The following is an 11,107-nucleotide window of genomic DNA, read 5'->3' as shown; positions in this document are numbered from 1 at the left end:
ACAAACAATCAAACCCAAAAATGTATCCGTTTTAAGTTTCGTAATAGATAATAAGATAAACTAACTTTAGCATAACAAAACAAACTTTTAGTAGGCTTCATCAACTTATATCATATTCACCTAACGTTATAAACTAACTTTAGCATAAAAAAAACAAACTTTAAGTAAGCTTCAACAACTTATATCATATGCATCTAAAGTTGTACCGATCTAAAATGTAAAGAACCGAAAAACTCGGCCTCTGCCCTAACCCCATAACAAAATAGCTAATGGCATCTCTTATCACTTGTAGTTCAAATGTATAATCTAAGACTTTTCAATTAAAATAAAAACGAGAATATAACAGCTTCCCTCTCATATTATTTGGATTGACAACCATTCAATGTATAGGATTTTAATTATACACAAGAAATAAAAGCCAAGTATGATATGATGTATAGCAATACATGTATGTGGATTTAGCATCCCCCTTTGCAAGTGGACCCACGACAGCGACAAACAGGTTTACCAGAAGCTTCCCAGCCATTATAACCGCGTTCCAGCACCATTATATTCTTTATCCCTGCATCCACTTTCCCTTCAGCAAGATAGTCTGCAAATCTACGTGCACATTTCGGCCCACGAACCTGATACAAGATGTTTATCAAAAACTTGATGAAAGAAGATGGTGGAAGAACTACAAGATTGATGAGTTGATGAATGATGATCACATTAATTTTCTTTTCAAGAACATAAGATTGAATCAGTTTCTACCTAATAAAATCAGGGACATACGATTATGATATGACACAGAATGATTTAGACATGTAGGTTTGTTTTAAGACGAGCATTTCAAGTGTGGAAATGAAAGAAAAAACCATGGAACATCGGTAATTGATTGTCAATTTGCAATGATAAGTTCTACAGTTGAAATTTTGCACTGTGGAAAAATTGCACGAAACCCTAATCGAAAGAACTGAAAATAAACATAAGAGTAAAAGAAATTTGATTAAATCTATAGCATACCTGGCTAAGGGCACAGTGAAAGACTAGGGTATCTTTCCCTTTAGCGGCTTGAACGAGATTAGGGATCCTGTCCTGAAAAGTATCGCTGGCGAAGTGGAGTGATCCAGCTATATGTCCATCGTGACTTCGTTCATCGTCCCTGTAGAATTAATCAATAATCGAATGATATATTTCGTGGTGAAGTGTTTGATACGAAAAAGACGGGTGGGAGATCGTTGGATTAGAAATTAAGTTACCTGACGTCAACGATGGCGACATTAGAGCGTTCTTTGAGAGATAGGAGCTCAGATCCAGTGATGAATGATACGTTTTTCGCCATTGTTGCTGCTAGCACCGGAGAAATTTGGCAGACGCAGATGGTAGACTTTTTGATCGCAGCGGTGAACATAAAGAATTAAAGATGAAAGAATCTGATGCTAATTTTGCATCAACGGTCCCTGTTTATTGCACTAGTACAGAATTTGCATCAACGGTCCCTATTAATTGCAATTGTACACATTGCATCCAATTGTGATATGAAATTGACTGTTGTAGTTTGAGTTTATAGCATCTTTTCAACTGCTTGGGAAAATTGATTTTGACTTTTCAATGTAAATTGTAAAATAAAACTTGGTTCAACGTGATTTAATATTTCTTAAAGTGTAAGTAGTATCGCGTGATAAGTAATGTAGTGGAGATTATATACATTGCACTATGGTCTAATACAAGTCAAAGTGGTGAAAAATATAAATTTATATAAATATAAGACTAATTTGATTGTTCACTTACGGAGTTAAGGAATCAAATCCCTGGCAAATCAATAAAAGAAGTGGATAAAATTTGTCTAAATCTTGACATCACTCACGGAACCATAAATTTTGATATGGGGTACAAACATTATCAATATATTATATATGTAGTTATCTAATATCGAAATTAAAAAAATATTATAATCTCTTTAGTTGGGGGTACAATAACAAGAAACATGTTTACAAATTATATTTTTTATATATATAAAACAATTTTTTAGGGGTACTATAGTACCCCCAACGCCTCATTTAGCTCCGTCACTGCTTCACATCTCTCTTAAACAACAATGAAATGAAATAATTTTGAATTTCAAGCAAGTGTTATGGTTCCTAAGGAAAAGATAGCTTCTGAAATCGATACGTAACTTTGATCTTTTTGAAGGATCGTGTGATCATTTTTAGAATTTGTCGATCTTAAGTCTAGCTTACATCAAATTCAAATTATGGGGATAATCTTTAAGGGACAATCTCAAATAAAGACACTGATAAAATAACCAAGAACTGAGGTTTATAGAATTTGGATTCTTCCAATTACCAAAAATAAGTATCAATCATCATTACTTAAATAAATGATGACAGTTTCAAGGATAATTATGGAGGATATATTCCAAAAAATGAGATTTTTTCATAACATTTTCCTTAAAGAGAGCGTTGTCCCTAGGATTTGGTAAGGGGGCGCATCTCTTTTGACCCCCGTCATTTGGTCGAACCGATAACAAACTTGTTGTATACAAGTGTGCACTATGTGTGTCATAATGTAATTAATGTCTACAGATAATATGCACACACAACATTTAATATCTATATACTTTATATCTATGTGTAAGTTGAAAGTAAATATGCGCTCACTTGTTAAAGTGGATGACTGAAAAGTTGGGCAGCGCTTCACTTCAACACTTACCCTTTCCTTTGATGCGACTTAGGTTCATATTACTAAGTCTTAGTTTAATATCCTTAGTGGCTAATGATTGTCTAGATTTCTCAACAATCTTAATCTCTATATTAAGATCTATCAAGTAAAGAGCAACCAGGTAACATCATATTGGATGTAGAATATGTTTGGTATACAAAGTATATTGTTTGAAAATCTTATTTTAAACACCTCACTAAATCTAGCCTAAACATCATCTTCGTAAATAGATCAATTGATATAATGACTTTAAATCACTGATAACTCTTATTTATAAATCCATAACAAAAATTATGAATATAAATATAAGTTATACTATAAGTAATATGAGCATAACTTAACTTACAAAGATTTTCTTGACAAAAGTCTGAAAATTATATTGAAAGAACTTCGACTCGATAACTTCTAATTACCGACCTCTCAAGGATCTCAGGGCTAGCCAAAATACTCTAACAACTAGGATTTTTCGAGATTATAACTCAGAGAATCAAAGGAAATTTTGGAAAGAAGTGAGTATTAAGTCGGTTCAATATCGACCGCTAGTCATAAACAATGTCTATATATATTTAATATGTATAATAATTGGTTTACTTTTTTTTTTATCATATGCGTTAAATAATAATAATAATAAATTTCTAATTTACAAAAATAATAAATTTCAATAAAAAAATCCATTTACCATATTAACTTGCACAAAATGATTAAAAACTGCCACGTAGGATCCAAGTAAACGAGACGACTAGATCACATGTGATAAGTTTGAAAAAAAGGGAAATTTAATCGTCTATTTCCCTATTTTGTATAATTAAAAGAAATTCCTTGTAAAAATTGAAGTAGTTAAAAGCTCAATTCTTGCTAACCTGGTCGGAGCTCCAATGTCGAAACCCTAAAATTCAATGGTCAATTTTGATCTTATTCATGTGCTTTTCTTCTTCATCCTGTATTCGGTGTTAGAAGTACTCATCACATCAATAATGGAAGACTACAGATTGATCGAAACAGAAGAATATCAAGAAGGTTTCGAAAATGAAGAGGAAGTGGAAGAGGAAGAAGAAGATGAAGAGGGAGAAGAATTGGGGGAGTTGATTCCGAGGGTGATACCTATCGACTCAATTGAAGACGAGGATTATGAAGACGAAGATGACTACGAAAATGACAATTACTGGGACGAGGATGAGGATTATTGGGACGAGGACGACGAAGATGACGAAGACGAAGACGAAGAACCAGATGAGTTGATTCCGGTGGAGATAACGTCACTGACTATTTCAAGCTCTATTTCCAATGGTAGATCAATCAACGATGGCTATCTGAACGATTCAAATGATCTGGAGTCGTGTGAAGGAAAGGAATCATTGAATAGAGGCGAAATTGATGGTTTATTTTGCCCTATTTGCTTTGAAGCTTGGACTAGCGGTGGAAGCCATCAAATCTGGTAAGATGAAGTTAACATTTCCAAATTGAGTCGAAATTTATTCAATCGATCCACATTGATTCTATCAGCTGCCATGACTGCAGTTGTCTTCCCTGTGGGCATATATATGGATTATCATGTATAAACAAATGGCTTCAACTTCGTCGAAGTTCTGGGAAGGTTTGTTTGTTCAATGTACACCAAAAAGAACACATCTTTGATTCTCTTATCTATTTTCTCATACATTTCTCTTAATTTTATCAGTGCCCTCAATGCAAGAAGTCGTGCACATTGAAGGATGTTAGAGTTCTTTATGCTGCTAGGCTTTGTGTTGCTGATGAGGAGTTACACAAGGTAATAGTCTGATTAAAACTTTAGCAAAAGATGATTAAGAAATCAATTGTTTTCTGTTTGCAGAAAGTGAGATGTCTTGAAGCTAAATGTGCTTATCTTGAACAGAAGGTACACAAATGTCTGTAACCTTACAGTTGTTATCTATTCATGTTTGCTAATAGTTGTATTTATTCATATTGTCTTGAAGGACTATGTTGAACGCATTAAGGAAGAGTTACGTGAAGAACTGGAACGAGATATGGATGAAAAATGGGAAAAATTGAAGAGAGAAATGGTGGAAAAAATGGATAAATTGGAACGAGATATGGAGGAAATAAGAATGGTGAATGAGATTGATGAGTATGTTAGAAATCAAAATCAATTACAAACTGCAGATAATCTGAATGAACATGATCAAACTAGTGGTACAAGATAAAGCTAGAATTATCAAGTTTGTTATTGTAACATTTGTATTTTATAATATTGGTTTTTGACTTCAATATATATATATATAGAGAATTTATCATTTTCTGATTTTAGGCTTGCATTTTGTTATTTGGTTTGCAATTTGTATTTTGTTGATTGTGAATTGTGTAATCATTTAATTAAATTGTATTGTTGGTTGTAAATTATCAAGGCTAACATTTAACAACTAAATTTTAGGTTAAATCTAGTATACTTATGATGTAATTTTCCTATTGAGAAATTATGAGTAAGCTCTTTAACTATTTCAACAAGTTAATGATCATGAATATGTGTTTAAAATTAGACTTTTTGAGGATGAAAGTAGTTATAGGTTATTGAAGATGTGGTGTGTATGTGTCATGTGATTAACTAATGGGGTGGCCCACATGTTGCGTCATGTTTATTAATCTTATAATTTTCACATGTTTTCTAAGGGATAATGACTTAAAAAGGTAATATATATTTTTTGATTTGTACACGTTTAGTCACTGACTTTTTTTTCGTCCATATTTACCTCTTCAACTTGTTAAACTGTATACATTCAGTCCTTATGACCGTTACTCCATGTTAGCCGGGAAAATGACTTAATAGGGTAATATATTTCTCATTTTGTATACATTTAGTCCTTAATATTTTTTTGTTTCAAAATAAGTCATTTTTGTTTTTGTACTCATTCAATACTTATGAATAATTTCTTTAGGTTTTTCTCACGACATCTTACGTGGGACACATTGATGAAGTGTGTGCGGCTGTTGATGTTTATGTGTAACGTCTCATTTTCACAACCAAAAAGTTTCATTTTTAAAAATGCAAAACTCCCTAATTATAAATCCATTATTAAGAAAAAACGTTTATTCCAAAATTTATCGAAAATCAGAGTAATATAAGAAACGAGGAATCCATAATACTGTTGATGTGTGTGTACAGTCATGTCTTCGCCTTCCCACGATCAACCATAAAACCTGAAAACATAAACAACTGGGTTAGCATAAAGTTAAGTGAGTTTCCCCCAAAATACCTGATACAACAAACGTATTATCATGCATAACAGACCCACACTCATCAGATTGGAATACCTTGGCCCAATCAGTCATCCGACTGGAATGCCAACACACAACATGTCCAATCAGTCATCGGACTGGAATACCCAGGGTTTGTCGGCATGCCGCCTTAATCCAACCGCTCTTCTCGAGCCTCCATGCCTACAGCTTACAGCCAATCCGCACCAGGTATCTTGGCCTACAACATATAGCAGGACCACCTTAACCTATCTCGCCACCATATGTCTATCCCACTTAAGATGTGAGAAAAACCTAAAGAAATCATTTATAAGGGTTGAATGAGTACAAAAACAAAAATTACTTATTTTGCAACAAAAAAAATATTAAGGACTAAATGTGTACAAAAATATTAAGGACTAAATGTGTACAAAGTGAGAAATATATTACCCTATTAAGTCATTTTTACCGGCTAACCCGGAGTAGCCGGTCATAAAGACTAAATGTGTACAGTTTCACAAGTTGAAGGGGTAAATGTGGACGAACAAAAAAGTCAGTGACTACATGTGTACAAATCAGAAAATATATTACCCTTTTAAGTCATTATCCCGTTTTCTAATGTCGTCAGAGAGGCAACATTTTTGTAAATTTGATATTTAGTCAGTGACAATTTCTCTATATTTGTGAAATGTAGGAACATTCTTGTACTTTTGTCTAAAACACAGACCATTCATGCAAATTTACTAATAGGTAGGGACCATATATATAGTTATATGACATATAGGAACCATTTCTGTAAATTTGTTATTAGGAAGTGACCATTCATGTAATTTTTAAAGCGTAAGGACCAATTGTAACACCCAAGATCAGGAAAGCCAAGAAAGGAAAGAAAACCCTAAGTCAAAAGGGTCAACTCGTTGAGTCCAGGGAGGAACTCGACGATTCGGAGCGGGATTGGGGCACGGATTAAGTGACCAACTCGTCGAGTCGGAAGCTGGACTCGACGAGTTGGTGCTGAAGAGGGAAACCCCTGATCCCGGGGGTTGTGCCCTATATAAAGAACATTATATTCCTCCCTTAGCCTCTTTACTTCCCTATTGAGTTCCAGAAACCCTAGAAACGAGTGAGCCTTCATCATTTGAGAGAAAAGAACTTAGGAAGAAGGAATCTTTGAAAGGAACTTGAAGATTAGGAGGGTTGCTTCAAAGGAGGGGTGTAGATCCGAGATCTACTTTAGTTGGAGCTTCATTTGAAGGTAATAAGTCGTTACCTTCACTCTTTTGCATCTAGATCTACCTTAATATGAGATTTAGGGCTTTAATGGCATGATTAAGAGCCAATTGGAGTTAGAAGTCCAGATCTGATGGCCTAGAGAACCATAAAGTAGCAGTCTTTGGTGTGTTGGTGAAGCATGGTTGCCATAAACCCTAGTTTTGAGTGTTTTAAGCCCATATCTCTTTGGTTTCACGTAAAGTTTGCAACTTTACATGAGGAATAGACTTGGGAGGAGTGGATCTACATTTTGGAGCCCCAGCATGGCTCGAAAAGCCACTATATGGATTAAGAACTGAAGAGACTCGGCGAGTCCTTCGAGTGGACTTGGTGAGTAGTTTGAAGATGGAGATGAACTCGACGAGTTGGATGAACAACTCGGCAAGTCTGTTGAAGATTACCTTGGACTCGGCGAGTCTGTTCTTGGGTTCAGCGAGTCAAGTCGCGAAACCCCCAAACCCTTCGAGTTAAGACTCTGATCAGTGAGTTGAGTGGGGACTCAGTGAGTTGGACAGGACAGGACTCAGAAATCGGTAGACTCGGCGAGTCAGGTCGCGAATGAAAGGATTCTGAGCGTATGAACTCGGCGAGTCAATAGGCAGACTCGACGAGTAGGGTTGACCTGGAAGGTTGACTTTGACCAGGACTTTGACTTTGGCCAGAGTGGACTTAGCTGACTTCCGGAGAACAGTTAGACTAAGTGTGACATTGATATTGGTAGCTCGTGGAGCTAGTCGGGTAGCAGTTCAGAGAGTGTTGTCAGGCAGCGGCCAGAGGGATTACCAGCAAGTTCAGCAGTACCAGGTGAGTCTCCTCACTGTTTGTATGGGTCTACTGCCATAATGCCGGCCCATGTAGTTATGTATGGTAGGAAGACCCGGGGGTTAGCCCTAGGCATTTTGCATGAAAGACCAGGAGGCGGCTCCTGGCACACAGTATGTTAAGTATGATAAGAAGACCCGGGGGTTAGCCTTAGGCATTATGTAAGGAAGACCAAGAGGTGGCTTCCGACGTACTGTATGCTATTGTGTATGAAAGACCAGGAGGTGGCTCCTGGTACACTATATGCGGAGTAGCCTAGTAGAGTAGTATGTATAGCTGTCTTTGTGATACTTGCATGAACGACCAGAGGGTGGCCCTTGGCACTTGTCTGTAAGACCCAGGGAGTGGCCCCAGGCTTGACCAGGAAGACCACGTGCGGCCCGTGGCATAACCGCAAGACTATGTTTGGCACATAGCACTTTAGCAAGACTATGTTTGGCACATAGCACTTTAGCAAGACTATGTTTGGCACATAGCACCTTACTTGATTATGGATATGTTGGTTATGTATGGCATGTATGGATCATTTGGTTTGAATGGTATGTGGTATCTGGGGAACTCACTAAGCTTCGTGCTTACGACTTTCAGTTTTGGTTTCAGGTACTTTTGGTAGCGGAGGGAAGAGCTCGGGGTGATCGCATGGCACACACCATTGATTAGTCAGTTTGGTATGTTTTACTCTGATAATGAAATATGGTTTGAAACTAATACTCTGAATTCATGTTATGACTTATGATATGTTTTTATGAATATGACTTTGGTAATGATTTAAAGAAAAATTTTTGGTACAAATTTTTGGGACGTTACACCAGTCTTGTAAAAATACTTTTGCATGGGGACCTATTTTATAAATAAAAGGGATAGTTTTTATAATTTGTTTAAATGTTAGGACCATTTCCGTAATTTTATGTTAAAATATAGACCATTTTTTAGAGAGACCATTTTTGTAGATAATTTTTTTGGCGAGTAAATTACACGAATGGTCCCTATGGTTTGGGGTAATTTGCACGCTTGGTTCCCAACTTATTTTTTTAACTCGGAAGATCCCTATTGTTTGTTTTTGTTACGCGTTTGGTCCATACTGATTGTTTTTGTTACACGCTTGGTCCCAATTTTACCTAAAAAGACTATTATTTAAATAGGGAAAAATGGTAGAGTATGTAAGGCAAGGTGAGGGGTAGGGTTGGGGTTGTGTTTATTTAAATATATTAAAAAAATCAATGACAAAATAGTCTTTTTAGGTAAGACAGAGACCAAACGCGTAACAAAAACAAATAGGAGGCACCTTCCACGTTAAAAAAATAAGTTAGGGACCAAACACGTAAGTTACCCTAAACTATAGGGACCATTAATGTAATTTACTCTTTTTGACAGGGATTTCTTGGGTAAGAAGATTGGGCAATGTGGGACTTTGGACGTCCTTCGAGAGGTCATTGATGTTGTGTAGGACATCTGGACGTCCTCTATGGCGTTTTACATCCTTCTATCGTCCTTAATTTGTACTAAAAATGGGCTAAAACGGGTAGACGTCCTTGTGGAAGGAAGAAAGCAATGTCACCTAGGTGAAATGGGGGCAAGCGATGAAATTTGTCTCGGTCATTGATAATTTTATTTAAGTTCGAATCAGAGGAAAAAGACTCGTCGATTCTAGCTAAAATGTCTGACCCTTTGTGAATCAGAATCAAAGTCTCTATGTGAATTAAAGTTCCTGACCTTGGACCAAACAAGGCAAAATGTCGATCAACAAGAAATCAAACAACTACTATAATTTTCAATATAAAACCAAAAATTATTAGAAAGGGTAGTTATCCAACATATAATATTGGTTGTAGTTTCCTTTTCCTTTTCCTTTTCAAAATTCACAATTAAATTTATTAAGATTTAGAAATTAGAACATTAAAATTATAATCAAATAATTAAAAAGTATCTCAAGGTGATGTTTGTTTTTTTTTGAAGAAAAATTCATAAAGTCTGCGGACCACTTCTGCAACCCTCTGCAGTAGAAGAGGTGGAACAAACGGCTGCAGACTGTAATAAGAAACGTGTTTGTTTTTTTAACATCTGCATGCTACTGCAGAGTTTAAAAAATTAAAATAAACTAATTTTATAATCTGAAAATAGTTTTTAATACCAAAAATATAATAATATATAATATTTCGACAAGAATTTATGATATTTTAGCAAAAAAAATGATATTATAACAAAAAATAAAGATATTTTAACATAAAATAATGATATTTCATCAATAAATTATTATTAGACAAAATTGCAAAAAAGTCCCCGTGGTATGCATTTTTTTAGGGTTTTAGTCCAAACCACGACTTTTTCGGATTGGTGGTCCTTTTGACCTAATTTCGTTGCGTTTTTTGTCCCTCGGTAAACTAAAAAGACTATTATACCCTTCTGATATATTTTTTTATGCTTTTTCTATTTAATTTAAATGAAAAATTAAATAATTAACTAATTTGGGGCCCACATCTCTCTCTTTCTCTCTCTCTCTCTCTCTCCTGTGTAAACCTACCGCAAATCCAAACATCATTCATAATTCATTTGAACATCAAATTCCAACATAAGAGATTCCAATTTTTTTCTTGCAAACAATCGATTTCTCCGATTCCTCAATTCTCAAACAATTGATTCTTACTTTTTTCCTCCAACTTAGATTACCCACAAACTTATAGATATTCACCCGCTTTCATTATGAACACACACACACAGACAAGATCAAGGTATATATTCGATATCGATTCAGTAGCAGAGTACAGGTCTGGTGATAGTGGGTTGAGGTCCACTGATTTCCTACGGATGTTGAGAAGACTCAGTTTAGTGGCTATCAAAATCGACGATGAAAAGAAACATTAGTGATGCTAGAGGAGATGATAAACAACAATCAATTCGACTGCTCAAGGTTATACCCATGATATTGATGGGTTTTGAGCATAACATCAATCCTATGGTGTACATGCAAACCCTGATAGCTTTTGGATCTAGTTTGTCTAATGAACATGCAATTGAATATCCAAAGCTATAAACCCTAGATCTAACATATCATGAACTGAAATAAGGGTTTAGCAATTACCTTTGATTGTTATATAGTAAT

General features: G+C 35.4%; 2 protein-coding genes across 2 annotated transcripts; one reads left to right on the top strand and one right to left on the bottom strand.

The window, feature by feature from the left end:
• Positions 1–334: 334 nt before the first annotated feature.
• On the bottom strand, positions 335–1,402 carry LOC111894079 (arsenate reductase 2.2). Its single transcript, XM_023890153.3, has 3 exons — positions 1,242–1,402; positions 1,006–1,144; positions 335–626 (listed from the first exon to the last, which is right to left on the bottom strand). The coding sequence occupies exons 1-3, from the start codon at positions 1,391–1,393 to the stop codon at positions 459–461; spliced, it is 459 nt and encodes a 152-aa protein (XP_023745921.1). The 5' UTR covers positions 1,394–1,402; the 3' UTR covers positions 335–458.
• A 2,102-nt stretch (positions 1,403–3,504) lies between these two features.
• On the top strand, positions 3,505–4,984 carry LOC111894078 (uncharacterized). Its single transcript, XM_023890152.3, has 5 exons — positions 3,505–4,138; positions 4,222–4,297; positions 4,382–4,471; positions 4,535–4,579; positions 4,659–4,984. The coding sequence occupies exons 1-5, from the start codon at positions 3,600–3,602 to the stop codon at positions 4,884–4,886; spliced, it is 978 nt and encodes a 325-aa protein (XP_023745920.1). The 5' UTR covers positions 3,505–3,599; the 3' UTR covers positions 4,887–4,984.
• Positions 4,985–11,107: the final 6,123 nt, after the last annotated feature.

Source organism: Lactuca sativa, chromosome 6 (assembly GCF_002870075.4).
Source record: "Lactuca sativa cultivar Salinas chromosome 6, Lsat_Salinas_v11, whole genome shotgun sequence".
Lineage (NCBI taxonomy): Eukaryota > Viridiplantae > Streptophyta > Magnoliopsida > Asterales > Asteraceae > Lactuca > Lactuca sativa.
This window is presented reverse-complemented; position numbering and strand designations above follow the sequence as displayed.

Bases quoted from the DNA above. Each gene is read 5' to 3' on its own strand.
- LOC111894079 (XM_023890153.3), bottom strand. From the start codon at position 1,393: ATGTTCACCGCTGCGATCAAAAAGTCTACCATCTGCGTCTGCCAAATT. The intron at 1,145-1,241 runs GTAACTTAATTT...TTAATTCTACAG, and splicing joins GTCGCCATCGTTGACGTCAG to GGACGATGAACGAAGTCACG. The intron at 627-1,005 runs GTATGCTATAGA...ATCTTGTATCAG, and splicing joins TTCACTGTGCCCTTAGCCAG to GTTCGTGGGCCGAAATGTGC.
- LOC111894078 (XM_023890152.3), top strand. From the start codon at position 3,600: ATGGTCAATTTTGATCTTATTCATGTGCTTTTCTTCTTCATCCTGTAT. The intron at 4,472-4,534 runs GTAATAGTCTGA...TTCTGTTTGCAG, and splicing joins CTGATGAGGAGTTACACAAG to AAAGTGAGATGTCTTGAAGC. The intron at 4,580-4,658 runs GTACACAAATGT...ATTGTCTTGAAG, and splicing joins GTGCTTATCTTGAACAGAAG to GACTATGTTGAACGCATTAA.